Raw genomic sequence first — 14,366 nt, forward strand, 5'->3', positions numbered from 1 at the left:
GTCCTTGTAAAAAAAATTACAGGTCCAGGCTTCCCAACAGGAAACAGCAGGAGGGAGAGAGAATATTTTCCTGTTTTTAGTGTTGCTCCTAAAGCCGTTTGTGTTGCAGTTTGGACAGTAATGCCAGTGGAGAGGCCATACATTAAGAGGGATATATATATATATCAAAAAAGTCTTAAATGCTTTCTCTAGCGCTGAGCCAGTGTAAAGAAAGAGCCACTATGAATCAGGCTGGCATGTCTCTGGCTCGTGTTTCACAAGGATCGTTTTATATTGCTCAGCTATTCAGCCCTTAGAATGATTAGATTTTGCTGAAATGATTTGTTTTCCTTATCAGACTTGACACATTGTGTAAATTCATCCTGAAATGGTTATTTATTTGATATTCAGTGTACCTGTGGACTTAAAAGGAATCCAATGTTATTAAGTTGTCTGTTAGATTCTGCATTGCTGCTACTACTCAGTGTGGTTTGAGTTCCCTCTGATGTTTTTCACCCCACAGTTGAAGTGCTACCACAAGCGTTACCGCAGCCCGTGCCGAGACGTGATATTCCGGGTGCAGTTTCACACCTGCGCCGTGCACGACCTGGGGATTGTGTTTGGAAAGGACGAGCTCGATGAGACATTTAAAGGTAAGGGATAGAGTTCTTTGAATGTCAATACAATTTACATCACATGTCATTTAGCTAATGCTTTTATTCAAATAACCCGAAATACACTCTAATATCTTTAATGATGGAGCAGGTCCTTGGGATCGAATCACTGACACCCTTGTTGGTTGACACCCATTTATCCCCTGAGCCACAACCGCCCCAAACTAGTTTGCGATAATGTATGAATAACAATTTCATAATTTTGCTGTTAACCAAAGAATTCATTTTTATTTATTGTGTGCAGATGAGAGGTTTCCAGAATATGGGAAAGTGGAGTTTATTTTCTCATTTGGACCAGAGAAATTACATGGTAAGAGCCAAGGTGCAATTTTGGAACAACTAACAAATATCATACTTCACCTTTATTCATATTTTTAGACCATTTTTGCCTGGCAGAATAGTATGTGGATGACGCAAGCCACACTTCAACAACTGTCATTGAGGTGACAGTACTGTCAGTACTTTGAGTCATTTATTATTCTGAACAAACACAGAACAAAGTATCGGACAAATCAAACATGCTGCAAAAAGTGGGAAAAGTTTCAATAAAACAAATCTGCTGTATCTTAACTGTATCATGTGGCGGGTTATATATTTCTTTCTTCAAATTCTGAGTATAATACATGTTTCTCTCTTATGGTTAAAAGACATTCACATGTTCTGCTCTGTCTCTCTGTACTTCGGGTCCAGGTGTGGATCAACTTGAAAATGGGCCGAGCGTCTCGGTTGACTACAACACTCAGGACCCTCTGATCCGCTGGGACTCCTACGAAAACTTCAACCAGAACTGTGAGGACAACACAGACGGTACGTGAATCATTATATAATGTAATATCCATTAAACTCTACAGATTCTCTGCTACATACTTCACTAGGTAACGCGTGGCTCACAGAAATGATTGCTAACATAAAAACATGTACACACTGAGCTGTAATTAATACATTACTGGACATGTTCTCTATTTTTGTCCATGAGTTCAGGTAAGTTGCATTTTTAGAGCATGCTATATTAAGATGGCGAACATTATACCTGCTTTACAGAATGTAAACATTGGCATTGCATGCGTCATAGCATCCTGGCATTAGCATTTAGCTTCAAGCCATGTGTTTAGTGCTTCATCTTTAACTTACCAAATCTTTGATGGCAATGGATGAAGGATTTTGGTGGGAACTTGTTTACCTTGTTGCACGCAGCACCTTCTTAAAATGAATATAAATATAGTGTCTGTGGGTCTATTATACAAAGAAGGCAGAACCCCCCCCCCCCCCCCCTTCCTGTGTCTTGTAAAGTTAACAGGGTGTTAGTGTTTACAGCCCTTACGGCCACTTTGGGCTAACATGCAATCGCTTTCCCACAACTTGTACGCCTACAGAAGCGTCATGCATCAAACGAAAGAATAAGAAGAATACGATTTATTTTTTCTTTATTACTTAACAAGATTATTTACTGGGGAAATAAAGAAGCCTATTTTTACCATGAAAACTTTTCTCAGAATTCCTAACCAACCCTGATAATCTTGTTAATTTGGAAAGACAGAAATCTCTCAATTGAATATATTTTTAGAATTTATTTTAAGTAACCCAATTGCAAGATTCATGTAGCTGCCTATAATCAATTACCAATGCATTGCTTGCATAGTGTTGTCAATTTCTAGCAAGCACACCACAATAACAGCCTGCACAAGCTCTCTTCAATAGCTGTTTGTGTTCTGGTGTCTGAGAAATGTATTTTAGGGACATACCACTCCGCACCTTACTGGCGAAAGGTCACTTGTAAGAATGTAATGTAAACTGTGCATGTGACTGTGGACATGCTCTTTAATGTGGTTGAGAGGAAGAAGCTGAGATTGTATTTAAGTGTCTCTCCTCTTGACACACACACACACACACACACACACACACACACACACACACACACACACACACACACACACACACACACACACACACACACACACACACACACACACACACACACACACACACACACACACACACACACACACCCACACACACACACACACACACAGGGTTGGGTTGTAACGGAATACATGTAACGGCGTTACGTAATCTGTATTCAGTTCGCGTTACATTTGAAAAACGAGTAATCTGATTACAGTTACTTTCGTAAGCTGAAGTGAATACATTTTGGATTACTTATTGGAATTATTGGTGGAAAGATTTCCTCACAACATTTAATATTCATTATTAAAGGTACAGCCGAATCATCACAGCGCACAAAAACTTTTACCGCCGCGGATGGACCAAAAAAGGGAGCGTTTGAAATAAAAGGGGCGGGTCCGCTCAGTGAAACAATAACAACGAAACAAAAAAGGTACAAAAGTCTGCGTTTAAGTCGTGTGTGTGTAGAGGTGTGTGTGGTTAAAACAAATCAGCCTGCGGTCGCCCTTTAGCCTTATGATTCTGAAGGTAAACACAGTGAAGGCGGTGCGTGAAAGGCGGTGCGTGAAAGGCACTGCACGCTCGTCTTTTCAGAGACTAAGGCCCAATCCCAAACCACTCCCTCGACCCTACCCCTCCGTGACGGAGTGAACTCCGTCTGTAGCCACACTCGCAGCTCAACGATGCTCCCTCCTTTCAGGTGGAGGGAGTAAATACAGCGGCAAGCTTTGGGACAGCCTCCCCTCTCTCCGGCAGAAACAGGAAATGCCGTAACTGTATGTAACAACAGTTTCAAATCAGCATCTCTTAGACAAAAAATGTAAATTAATAACTCAAATAAAACTCCAAACATCTTTAATTACGTTTTCGTAAAGCTCTTTTAGTTTTAAACCTGATGTTTATAAGCTTCTTAGTTTTTGCAACAGTCTGTAAATATACACAACTTTATAATAAAATGCACACATTTACCTTTTTCTAGACTAAACACAGGTATGATCCTAAGTTAAAACATATGAGGTTATCATGAGGTTGTTAACATCGCAGTTTATCAGTGGATGTTTGCTGGAACTACTTGTTAACAGCTTGTTTCCTGACGGACACACACAGCGTGACTCCGGTCAGCTAGAGACCGGTCTCAAGTCAGCACCGCTGCAGACTCGCTGTTTGAGGGCTTGACTTGATAGCCCACTCCCCCTCCACACCGCTCCACACTCATTGGTTTGGAACAGCACTCAATATGGCGGACCCTCCGCGTGAACGCGCAAACGGAGGGGTAGGGTGTAGGGGGCGGTTTGGGAATGGGCCTGAATTAACCCTCCTGCTGCCTCCTGCTGCTGCAGAGATTTCATGAAGTGAAGGAGGTTTTCCTTCTATAAAACAGCTGTGGGCAGCAGATACTGTGAGTGTCACGGACATGAATTCATAGATCAAGGCAGACTGGTGCACACACTCTCCTGTTTTGCCGATCCGGTGCTTAAACAAATATAGCTCTACACCCCTGGCCGAAATGTCCTTTAAATGAAGTCCGAGTTCGACATTTTAATTCATGTCCCGCCAACACTGGCAGGACAGAAGGCGACACGCCCGTTCTAAGCCGTGTCCCTCACTCCTCACATCCCAAGCTGCATCCCCAAAAAGTTTATTATGTTGTTGCATCGTTTCAGATGTTATGTTTCAGTTGTGCTCTTGATAAGCCATTAAAACAGTAAAAACACGTTCAGTTTCCTTTTGCTTTTTGTGTCTGCTGTTCACCAAAACATACCCATCTGTGATGGAAAAAGAAAGTAATCCAAAAGTAATCTAAAAGTAATCTGATTACGTTTTTTTTTAAGAAGCGTAACTAACTGTATTCAGATTACTTTCAGAGCGATGTATTCAGTAATCAGTAACTGATTACATTTACAAAGTAACCCTCCCAACCCTGCACACACACACACACACACACACACACACACACACACACACACTCACACTCACACACACACACACACACAGACAGACAGACACACACACACACACACACACACACACACACACACACACACACACACACACACACACACACACAGACAGACAGACAGACAGACAGACAGACAGACAGACAGACAGACAGACAGACAGACAGACAGACAGACAGACAGACAGACAGACAGACAGACAGACAGACAGACAGACAGACAGACGCACGCACGCACGCACGCACGCACGCACGCACGCACGCACGCACGCACGCACGCACACACACACACACACACACACACACACACACACACACACACACACACACACACACACACACACACACACACACATAGACCTCCGTAACAAGGCTGCTTTTGTTGTTCTGCGTGACACAGAAGAACGTTTCCCCCTGCTTCCTCATGGAGTTTAAAGACCTTTTCACGCTTTCATCACTTAAAACCTCCCACACGATAGGGTCAAACTGAAGTCAAATAAAGTGTAAACCAGTATTGGAATGTTTACTGAGAAAACCTGACCCTAAATCATTGATTAGTTTCTTTAATGCATCACAAAGTTACTGCCAAGCATCATATCGACGTACATGTAGGAGAAATACAAAGTCTGCTGATGCACAGTGTTTATCTCACGTATCAACCCTGATCATCATCACACTGTTTTCCTGCTGCCCGAGTTGTAAATAGTATATCATGTTTTGAAATGGAGGAGAGGAATTGGTATCTGAATTAATTTGTGGTGAGATGGTGGCTGCTGAGAAACCGAAGGCCCTGTGGGAGTTGAGTGCAGGACATTCCTGGACTCAGCAGCCACAGGCATGGACTTCCTGCTCAGGGAGCGGTGGTCACTCTGCGACCAAAGTGATACTTTCACTGCCACCCTATAATAACAGGCACTGCTACGCCCTGAGAGATAGAAGGGAGCCTGCTGGCCATCCAGAGAACTGCAGTAGTTGAGATGGTCAGCTTGTGGTTTTATCACTGTAATAGCTATTCACCTGATATTCTGAATTAAAAGCTGATGTTTGGAGGGGATCAGCAGTTCAGTTGGTAGTGCTGGAGGCCCATTTACTGGTGCTTTGTCCTGGTTGTGGCATACACAGGTTAGAATCTGGCCTGCAGTCCCTCTACAGCAGGGGTGGGGAACCTTTTTCCTCTCAAGGGCCATTTCAATTTTTTCAACATCCTCCGACGGCCGTACAAATTATTGACCTCTGCTTAAAAAAAACTAAAATCACAGCCCATTCATTTGACCTTTCATGCTGTGCAAAGAAAAAGCAACCTCTTAATCCAGATACCTTACCATGACACGCGTATGACCACCAACACAGAAAGATATGGACACAAGATGTGTGCATATATTTAGTTTCCTATCCATGTGAACATGATTTAAGTGTGTGGGGGGGGGGGACCTAACCTCCTCTTGGGGAGTCCGGGGGGCATGCTCCCCCGGGAAGATTTGTTTTAAAATGTTGAAGTTAAAAGCATCAATCTAGTGCACTTTGAGAGCAACATTAGGAGCTCTATGGATACATCTCTCAACACCCATATGAAACAGAACTGTAAGCAGATTTTATTTTTCTTTATGGATATTTTACAAATCACTCCCCTTTCAAACTGTATTCTTGTTTAGTAATGACAACTTTTTTTTTACTGTCATATAGTATTTTATACCTGTTTACTTTAATAATGATCATATAAAGATGTGCCTTTACCTCACTGGTTGTAGAAAAAGCTTCTTATATTCGTTAGCATAGCTAGCTAACCGGATGCTAATAACAACAAAGTCATTGACTGTATTATCAGTATGTCAGATGAACAGATCGCCACTGGGCTTTCAACTAAAGACACAGCCACGCAAAAACTGCGGCATGTGTACGGCTCCTTATGGCATACTTGCCAACCTCGAGACCTCAGAAATCGGGAGCATTTCAAAACCACCGCGCGGGGGGTGCTAGTGGATCGCCGGAGCTGTTAGATTAACATTAACATGCTTATTGTATGTGTAAGTGCACTGCCTTGCTGCCTTTCAGACTTTCAGTTGCACGCTACTAAGGAGATGCGTTACCATTGAAACCAAACAATGGTGCAGCTGTATTAAAGAGCAACTTGCAGGTTAGAGACACCAGTGAATAAATGTGTAGGAAAATGATGAATACACTAGATTTTCAAAAAAATATACAGAAATATACACTACAGTGACATCTGGCGTCGTTTTTGTAAGACATTTTCACTTCCGCATAAAAAAGCCTCCGCACGTGACCTCCCGCGTGTGACGTAACATGGGGGAGAGCGGCCGGTCCAACCTATGAATAAACATGGATCACAATGCTAGTTTTGACACAGAAGAGGTTGAAAATATATATTCGAATGCATATGATTATAATTATGAGCCTGCTATGCGTCCAAGAGACCAGGAGCAGCCAAGGATTAGAAAAAATAACGGCCATCGGAGAAAAATTGAGCTGTGGTGTGAGGAGAACCAGTGGAGAACAGAGCAGCTGTCTTGGTGAGTGACCGGCGTTAGCTAAAGTTAATGTTAGCTAACGTCAGTCACATCACAACATTGTAAAGTTAGCAATCATATATCAGGCTATAACTAAAGTAGTATTGATAATATAGTAACGCTACTGGCAGGACTGTTGATACTGATCCATAACAGAAACTAATGCGCAAGTATCAGCCGTATCTCGCGTTACCTAATTCAACTCCACACTACGGTGCTGTGTACCGGAGGGGAGACGCGAGATACGGCTGATACTTGACGATCTGGCGGAGAAAGTTTGTGGAGCCTCCGTTGATATGCCGTTGTAAATGGCTTGATGGAAAGCAGGTGTGTAGTCGGGGAGGGTGCACAGCTGATTGCAGCAGGTGAGTGCAGGTTGAGCCGGGAGCCAGGAGTGACAGCCACCACGCACACACAAACAACACAGACAGGGGGAAACAAACACAAAGGAGATGGCTGGAGCAGTACAGCCACCACAGCGTTACCTAATGCAACTCCACACTACGTCTTACGGTGCCGTGTACCGGAGGGGAGAGAGAGAAAGAGCAGCGAAGGGAGGGAGAGAGATGTAATACGGTTTCCTGATAAAGCTGTGGAGAGTATATGCTGCAGAGAGGTGGATGCACAACGCACCCAGCAACGAACGCTAGCTCCGGTCCTTTTCCCGTAAGGGAAAAAGTTGGACTCGATGTCCTGACATGCTCAAGTTTGTGCAACCTGCACAAACACAAGCTCACCATGATTACAAATGGTGAAATGCAATGTAAAATTACCGAAAAAATACCAATTCACGAAATCACAACCGCTCAAACCAACTACAAACTACTACCGCGGATTGGGCTGGGCAGAGAACGAGTCCAAGAACGTTGCTCCCCCATGACGCAATATGACGCGTTTGACGTATGACGTTAAAAAAAGCTGTTTTTTGTAGCAAAGCTCAAAACAGCTTCTTTTCCTCTGAATTCCTGCCCTTATGTCTTGTAAAACATATCAAATCCTTCATTAACATTTTTAATTGTAATTTTCAGGCAAGGTTAAGCATAAATGTAGTAAAAAAAACAACGTGCAAGTAGCTCTTTAAATAGGTTACCAACCCCTGCTCTACAGTATGTCCCCCTTTCAAATCTGTCCCCCAAAGGCTAAACTGGCTAAGTTGATATGTGTTGTTAATAGCTTTTTAAAAACAGACTTGCTTATGTATTAAATAGCCATTAAGGGGATGTATTGGGATCTGATAAAAAAACATTTAGTTATCCTTTGTTCAAGTTCACAAATCAAATCCCAAAGCTCCCTCCAGAGGGAGTTTCTGTCCCACACACTCCTCCCCCCCTGTCTGGAATGCCTCGATTGGACTCCTTTCTTTACTTCTGTTACATAGTTTCATCACTATGTAATACTTGTTTGCCTTGCCTTGCCTTGTCTCCATTGGCTAGCGCTGCAACACATTGTACGTGATAGGATAAGAGGAGGGACATTTCTAAGCAGTTGACAAATCACAATAGAGCCAGCAGGCTAACCAATCAGAGCAGACTGGGCTCTGGTTACGGGTGAAAATATGTGCTGCAGCACAGGCAGGGACATGTCCCAGTAGAGGCACACAATGAGCAGAATATAGGGCCCATTTGAAGGACATGTTGCATAATGACAGTGACATTTTTGAAGAGGGATGTCTGCTGGACATTTATTGTCCTTGAAACCCCCCACGCCACCATTCCCAGAGTGATTTTATTAGTCACCCAGACATCCAAAGGTCAGAGGTCACTTGGCTACCTTCTATCACTGCTCATAAAGTGTCTCAACTGCATCTTGAAATAAGCCTTGCTAAAATAGAATAGGTGTAAGTCTCCTCTCATTATGTTTCAGTGAAGGTGTGAGTTTGTGTGTGTGTGTGTGTGTGTGTGTGTGTGTGTGTGTGTGTGTGTGTGTGTGTGTGTGTGTGTGTGTGTGTGTGTGTGTGTATATATGTATGTGTGTGTGTGTGTGTGTGTGTGTGTGTGTGTGTGTGTGTGTGTGTGTGTGTGTGTGTATATGTGTGTATATGTGTGTATATGTGTGTATATGTGTGTGTGTATGTGTGTATACTGTAGCCTGGTGCAAGCTGCCTTTCCTATCTTGTATTCAAAACGCATGTTCTTATTTAACCACTTAAGACCTGGAGTTCTCGATAAGCAATACAATGTGTCCCATAAGTATCCTTTGGGCGATGCGTGACTAGGGATGGGTACCAGGGCTGAATTATTAAAGGCCGTGGTACCGTTAAGCTCCGACGTTATCAGTCTTTTTGTCGGTACTGGAGACATCTAATAAATATATTTCATATGTATTATTGCTACACAAACAATATTTTGTAGTTTTAATGTCGCCAACTCCGTTTCTAATATGCAAAAAGACTGCAAAATGCGTCTATGATTATTTTTAGTATTTTCGATCGTTCCAATCCAGACGAGAGATCTCTCTCACCCTTCTGTGTGCGAGGGGGCGGGGCAGTTTACACACACACAGCTGCTACATGCAGCAATACATACACACACGGAGGAGATGGTGGAGAGAACACACTCCGAGGTGAGGTTAAACTTTACCCGTCTCGATGTGGACAATGCTCGTTGCCTAAAGTGCAATAAGAGTTTAGCATGTAAGGGCGGTAACACAAATTTGTCTAAACATTCAGACGGAGGAATGCACCGGGTTCGTGTGTCTTTCTAGTAGCTCTGTAGCCCCATCCACGAGTAATGTTTCCACGTCAGGTGTTATGTATGCTAGCAGCAACACACAGAGTTAACTCAATTATACAAAAATGGGTTAATGATTAGAGGTAACTGAGTTATTCATTTTGTTAAAGTTTCAGCATCTGTTTACAATTCTGTCATCAGATTATTTAATACGATTTGTTAAAACATTGTTGTTTCTTTTGATGTGAAATATTATGTATTTTATTTAAATAAAAAGCAATGTTAGTTTTGTTCAAAATGTGTTTAATTAGTTTACCTTGTTTTTCTCTTGAAAAGAACCGATAAAAGTACCGTTAAAAGACCGGATCGATAAGCTGTATCGATAAAAATAGTTGTACCGTTAAAACCTTAACGATACCCATCCCTACACGTGACTTGTATTCAGTCAGACTGATACACTCTGCATGTTAAATGGGATGAGCTTGCAAATAGAATTCAAAGACACCGTTAAAAATGGGTCCCTCACAGAAACAAAAGAAAAAGGGTTTCCTGGAAACTGGAGAGTTTCCACTGTCATTTGGCTTCACACTTGTTAGTGCTAAAAAGGCACTTAGTGGCTTTTAAAGGCAAGAGGTAAAAAAAGAGGACGTAAGTCTTCCCAAGTGTTAGTTCGAAACAAAAAGTATTGTTGTTGTGGGGTTTGCATTGGCTTGTCTGAGGCAGGCGCTATGCTACTTACAACAAGCCTTTTCCTCTTAGCTTATCAAGGCATTGAATAAAGCTCAAAATTATAGGGCCAATGTTTTGTTGGGATCAACGTTGGGTAAGTGTCTGTGTGGTTGTCGGTTTCCAAAGATTGATGTTGACTTTCATTGTGTTTCGTTCCTTGAAAACAGCTTCTGTGGGTGAGCGTAAGCATAGGGATTATTGTCATGCCCGCACCTTGCAACAACATAAGAAAACATATCCAAAACATCATGCTAACACAATTAAAGTCACCTTTTACACAAAACTTTAGAATACACCTCTATCAGTGGTGGTTCTAGAACATTTTACATGGGGTGGCAAAGGGGGGGCAAGAGGTCATGCCAGGGTGGCACATGAGGGCGGACAGCACGTGGTATGTTATACTGTTTATATAACTTATTTATTGTTGAATCATGCCCTGACACAAGAGAGAAACAAGGTGTTCAGACAAACAAACTAAGATATAGTATAAAACAGCAGAAAATACTCATGATACCCTAGAATTATGTTTGCAAATATAATTTTAAGTTTTTGTAAGTACAGTAAAAGTACTTAGTTATAATTAAGTACACAAATGACATCACCCATCTCTTAACCTGTTAAGCCCCGAGCCTGTTTTTCAGGTCTCAGGCTCAAAAATGACATTCCCAGAACAAATGACCATACAGTATCTTCCCTTCTAAAAGGGTTAAATTAATAATCTTTTTTCTCAAAGCAAGGTTACACCTGTGAGTTGGATGTAGAAGTGTCAGAATCAATATAGATTCAGATTGAACACAGTAAATAATTTTTTATTATTGTGTCTGTCCAAAAAATAAAAATGGAATTATGGATTATAAATAAAATAAATTATTCCCCAGAAACATTATCAACCTATGGATTAACCGATTCAGCCGCGTTTTTTCTCGTTTTAATGCCATTGAACAAGTCTTTTGTTCAGATTGGCAGCTAAGGTCAGACGATCTTCCGTAAAAGCTACGTAAAGGTACATGTTGTGATGTCTGTGTTTGCTTCCCCTGTCGCGAGTTCGGATCACTCAGTGATGATATATATACCTAAATAATCTGTGGAACCTCAGCTTTAATCAGATATCTTGTATGTCCAGCTACGATAAGTAATAAGGGTATCTTTTATCTTGAGTTCTGTGCCAAAGCATTGCCTCTGTTCCTCTTTCTGACACTTCATCTTTATTCCTCACATACATTTCTTCTTCTTCACCAATGTCTTCATCTCCTCCTGGCTTCCTCCTGCTCTGACCCTCCTGGTCTAATCAGTGAACTATCTTTTCCTTTCCCTCTTCCTCTTCTTCCTGATCTCTTCTCAGACATGTCTTTGTGTTTTTGTTGAATCACTCCAGCTACTCTGACCTGCAAGAGTCTACTTGTGAAAAGCACTGGTACAAATGTGTGTATAGCTTTACACGTTAGGGCCATGTAGCTAATAAGTAGCATAGCCTATAATAAATATAAAATCAGAAAGTATTTATCAAATGCACACAGGCCGCTGTGTTTAGCTCCAGTTTGACGGTAAAGGATGTATCCTGGTTTAATTTATCTGGCCTCATTGCTGTGATGTGTAATATACGTGGATTTAATAGTACCGCATAGTTTAGCAAATAAAGTGATCAATCAACCAGCTAGCGCAGTATTTTGTAACGTAACGTCCCAAACAGCGAGCGTCTGTTAAACGCTATCGATTCAAACGGCAGCGTTTTATTAATATTTTGTTTCAAGCTCTCGTCCTTATTAAAAACAAAACCAGTCGAAGGGGAAATGCTCCGAGGGGAAGCTGATCCGCCTTCAGGTGCTAAGACAGCTCTCTCTCTCTGCAGCGGTGTGAGCCGCGGTCTGTGTGAACACCACTCCGCAGTTTAATGCAGGGCCTTAGCTACGTTTTTAACGGGCCTAAGATGATATTTAAAATGATTCACTTTTAATTAATGAACTGCTTATTTCATTGCTTGAGAAGCATGTGGATAGTGTAGGTTTGTTTCTACAAATACAGTTTTAGGGACACAAAAGTTAGGGGAGCAGCTGCCCCCCTTGTCCCCCCCCCGTAGATCCGCCCCTGACCTCTATTGAGGATCAACACACAAGGGTTCAATTGTTCCTTTTTGCTTTTTATCTTTTGACTTGTCTCTATGGACATTTAAATCACCAGGATAGAGCCTTGGCCACAGTCCCTTGAGTCCATTGAATCAGACGGCAGTGGCTGAAAATAGCAAAGGGGAGGGGTTGCTTTGTTGCTTCAGACGCCTGTGAGCAGTGGCGGCACCAGGGTATGGCTTGGGTAGGCTACAGCCATACCAAGAAATGGCTTAGCCCCACCTTAGCCCCACCATGAAAAATTATGTTAAAGTAAGCATGTTGAGAACACGGATTGCGAAAATATACCGGTGGTGTCCACAACACACAAACTGATCCTGCTGTAACAACAAGTGCACGTTACTGATGGTTGAGACCATTCGGGTATATGCTAGAAGAGGGGTGCAAGGAATAGTCTAAGTTGTATACACTAAAGGTGTGGAAATTATCTCGCGTTATAATATCAGCGCGGCCGCGGTCAGATCAAAATGCCTCCGAAGGCAATTTGAATAGACCTACAGCCAATCAGAGCAACGAAACGTTGGGTCTGCGTCATGCATTACTGATTTAGATCAATCGGAACCAACATTAAGTATCCCCATTGGATCTTCAACGTGTACTATCATACATCACGTTCACAGTGATCCCTTTTTATTTACTACAAGACAAATGTGCAGTTTTATTTCATACAGTTCAATTTTGATTGAGACAGGGAAATAATCTAAACCTCACGCGTGGCGTTAATCTGTCAAGGGGGGTGATATAGCGTGTATGTAATTACATTGCAAATACTGATTTTAACCCACCACTGTATGCATACCTGCCAGCCCTACCGATTTGGGCGGTAGTCTACCGCTTTTGACATGTTTCTACCGCCTACCGACTTAGCTGGCTTTCCCTACCGATTTTCAATCTTCCCAAACTATAACAAATAAAAATGACTCTACATAGACACTGGACTCGACTTTTGGCGGACACCGTTTGCAACGTGTCTGTGATCGCGTCATACAAACAGTCCTCTGTGTCTCTGAAAGAGAAACAACGTGCAGACCGGGGGTAACGCTGCCTTTCCTCTGCACCCCCGGGGCTGATGGGTAATCACTCCCAAATGAGTTTAAGGGAACAGAGACGAGGCATTTGAGTACAGGATTTCCTCGTTAGTATCAGTGTCTCGAAAACACATGTTGGCGACTGAAAGACTTTAAGTGTTTGGTCTTTTCCTGAAGCATCCTTCACCTACAGTGTCTCAACTGAAAGAGGACCACAAACACACACAAAATAGGATACCATTTTGAGATTTTGGGATATTTATCTCCCATTCTTTCACTTTTTCTGACATTTTCAACACCAAACATGTGGTTAATGTCTCTGTTTAGTGAACTACAGCAATCTGAAAGCCTGCATTATTTATATCACAATTTATCAGTAGAAAAATGCAGGAAATGACTTTTTTAATGCAGTATTTTCTGATTTATGGTGCAAAACAAAGATATTTCGCTCTGTGCAAACCTTTGACTCTAATATGTCAACAACATGAAACAAGAATATAAACCTGGCTTTATCCGATGTTCACACAAGAGTTCTACATCCTGACACATCGTTCATCTACACTGTCTCAACTGAAAGAGGACCAGAAACACATTACAAATATAATAAAATGTGGAGACTTTGGGATATTTATCTCCCATTCTTTTATTTTTCGGGCATTTTACAGACCAGACCTGTCGTTGATGTCACTGTTTACCAAACTGCCAATTTTTCTGAAAAATGCATAAATATGCAATATATTTTAAATAGATGGTTTATACATGTAATTACTGGGGTTCCAT

At 41.9% G+C, this 14,366-nt stretch overlaps 1 protein-coding gene across 15 annotated transcripts in view; it reads left to right on the forward strand.

Moving 5' to 3' along the window:
- Positions 1–14,366, forward strand: part of tns1b (tensin 1b) — a 281,948-nt gene that overhangs the window by 216,846 nt on the left and 50,736 nt on the right. For 11 of the 15 annotated variants that reach the window (XM_079664769.1, XM_079664781.1, XM_079664780.1 and 8 more), the window contains 3 exons: positions 503–632; positions 898–962; positions 1,337–1,460. In XM_079664769.1, the coding sequence (XP_079520895.1) occupies positions 503–632; positions 898–962; positions 1,337–1,460 (319 nt within the window). Of the gene's footprint in view, positions 1–502; positions 633–897; positions 964–1,336; positions 1,461–14,366 lie in introns of all 15 variants that reach the window. The other 4 variants (XM_079664776.1, XM_079664775.1, XM_079664778.1 and 1 more) reach the window with 1 other exon arrangement.

The sequence above is a fragment of the Notothenia rossii genome, assembly GCF_949606895.1.
Source record: "Notothenia rossii genome assembly, chromosome: 2".
Classification (NCBI taxonomy): Eukaryota; Metazoa; Chordata; class Actinopteri; order Perciformes; family Nototheniidae; genus Notothenia; species Notothenia rossii.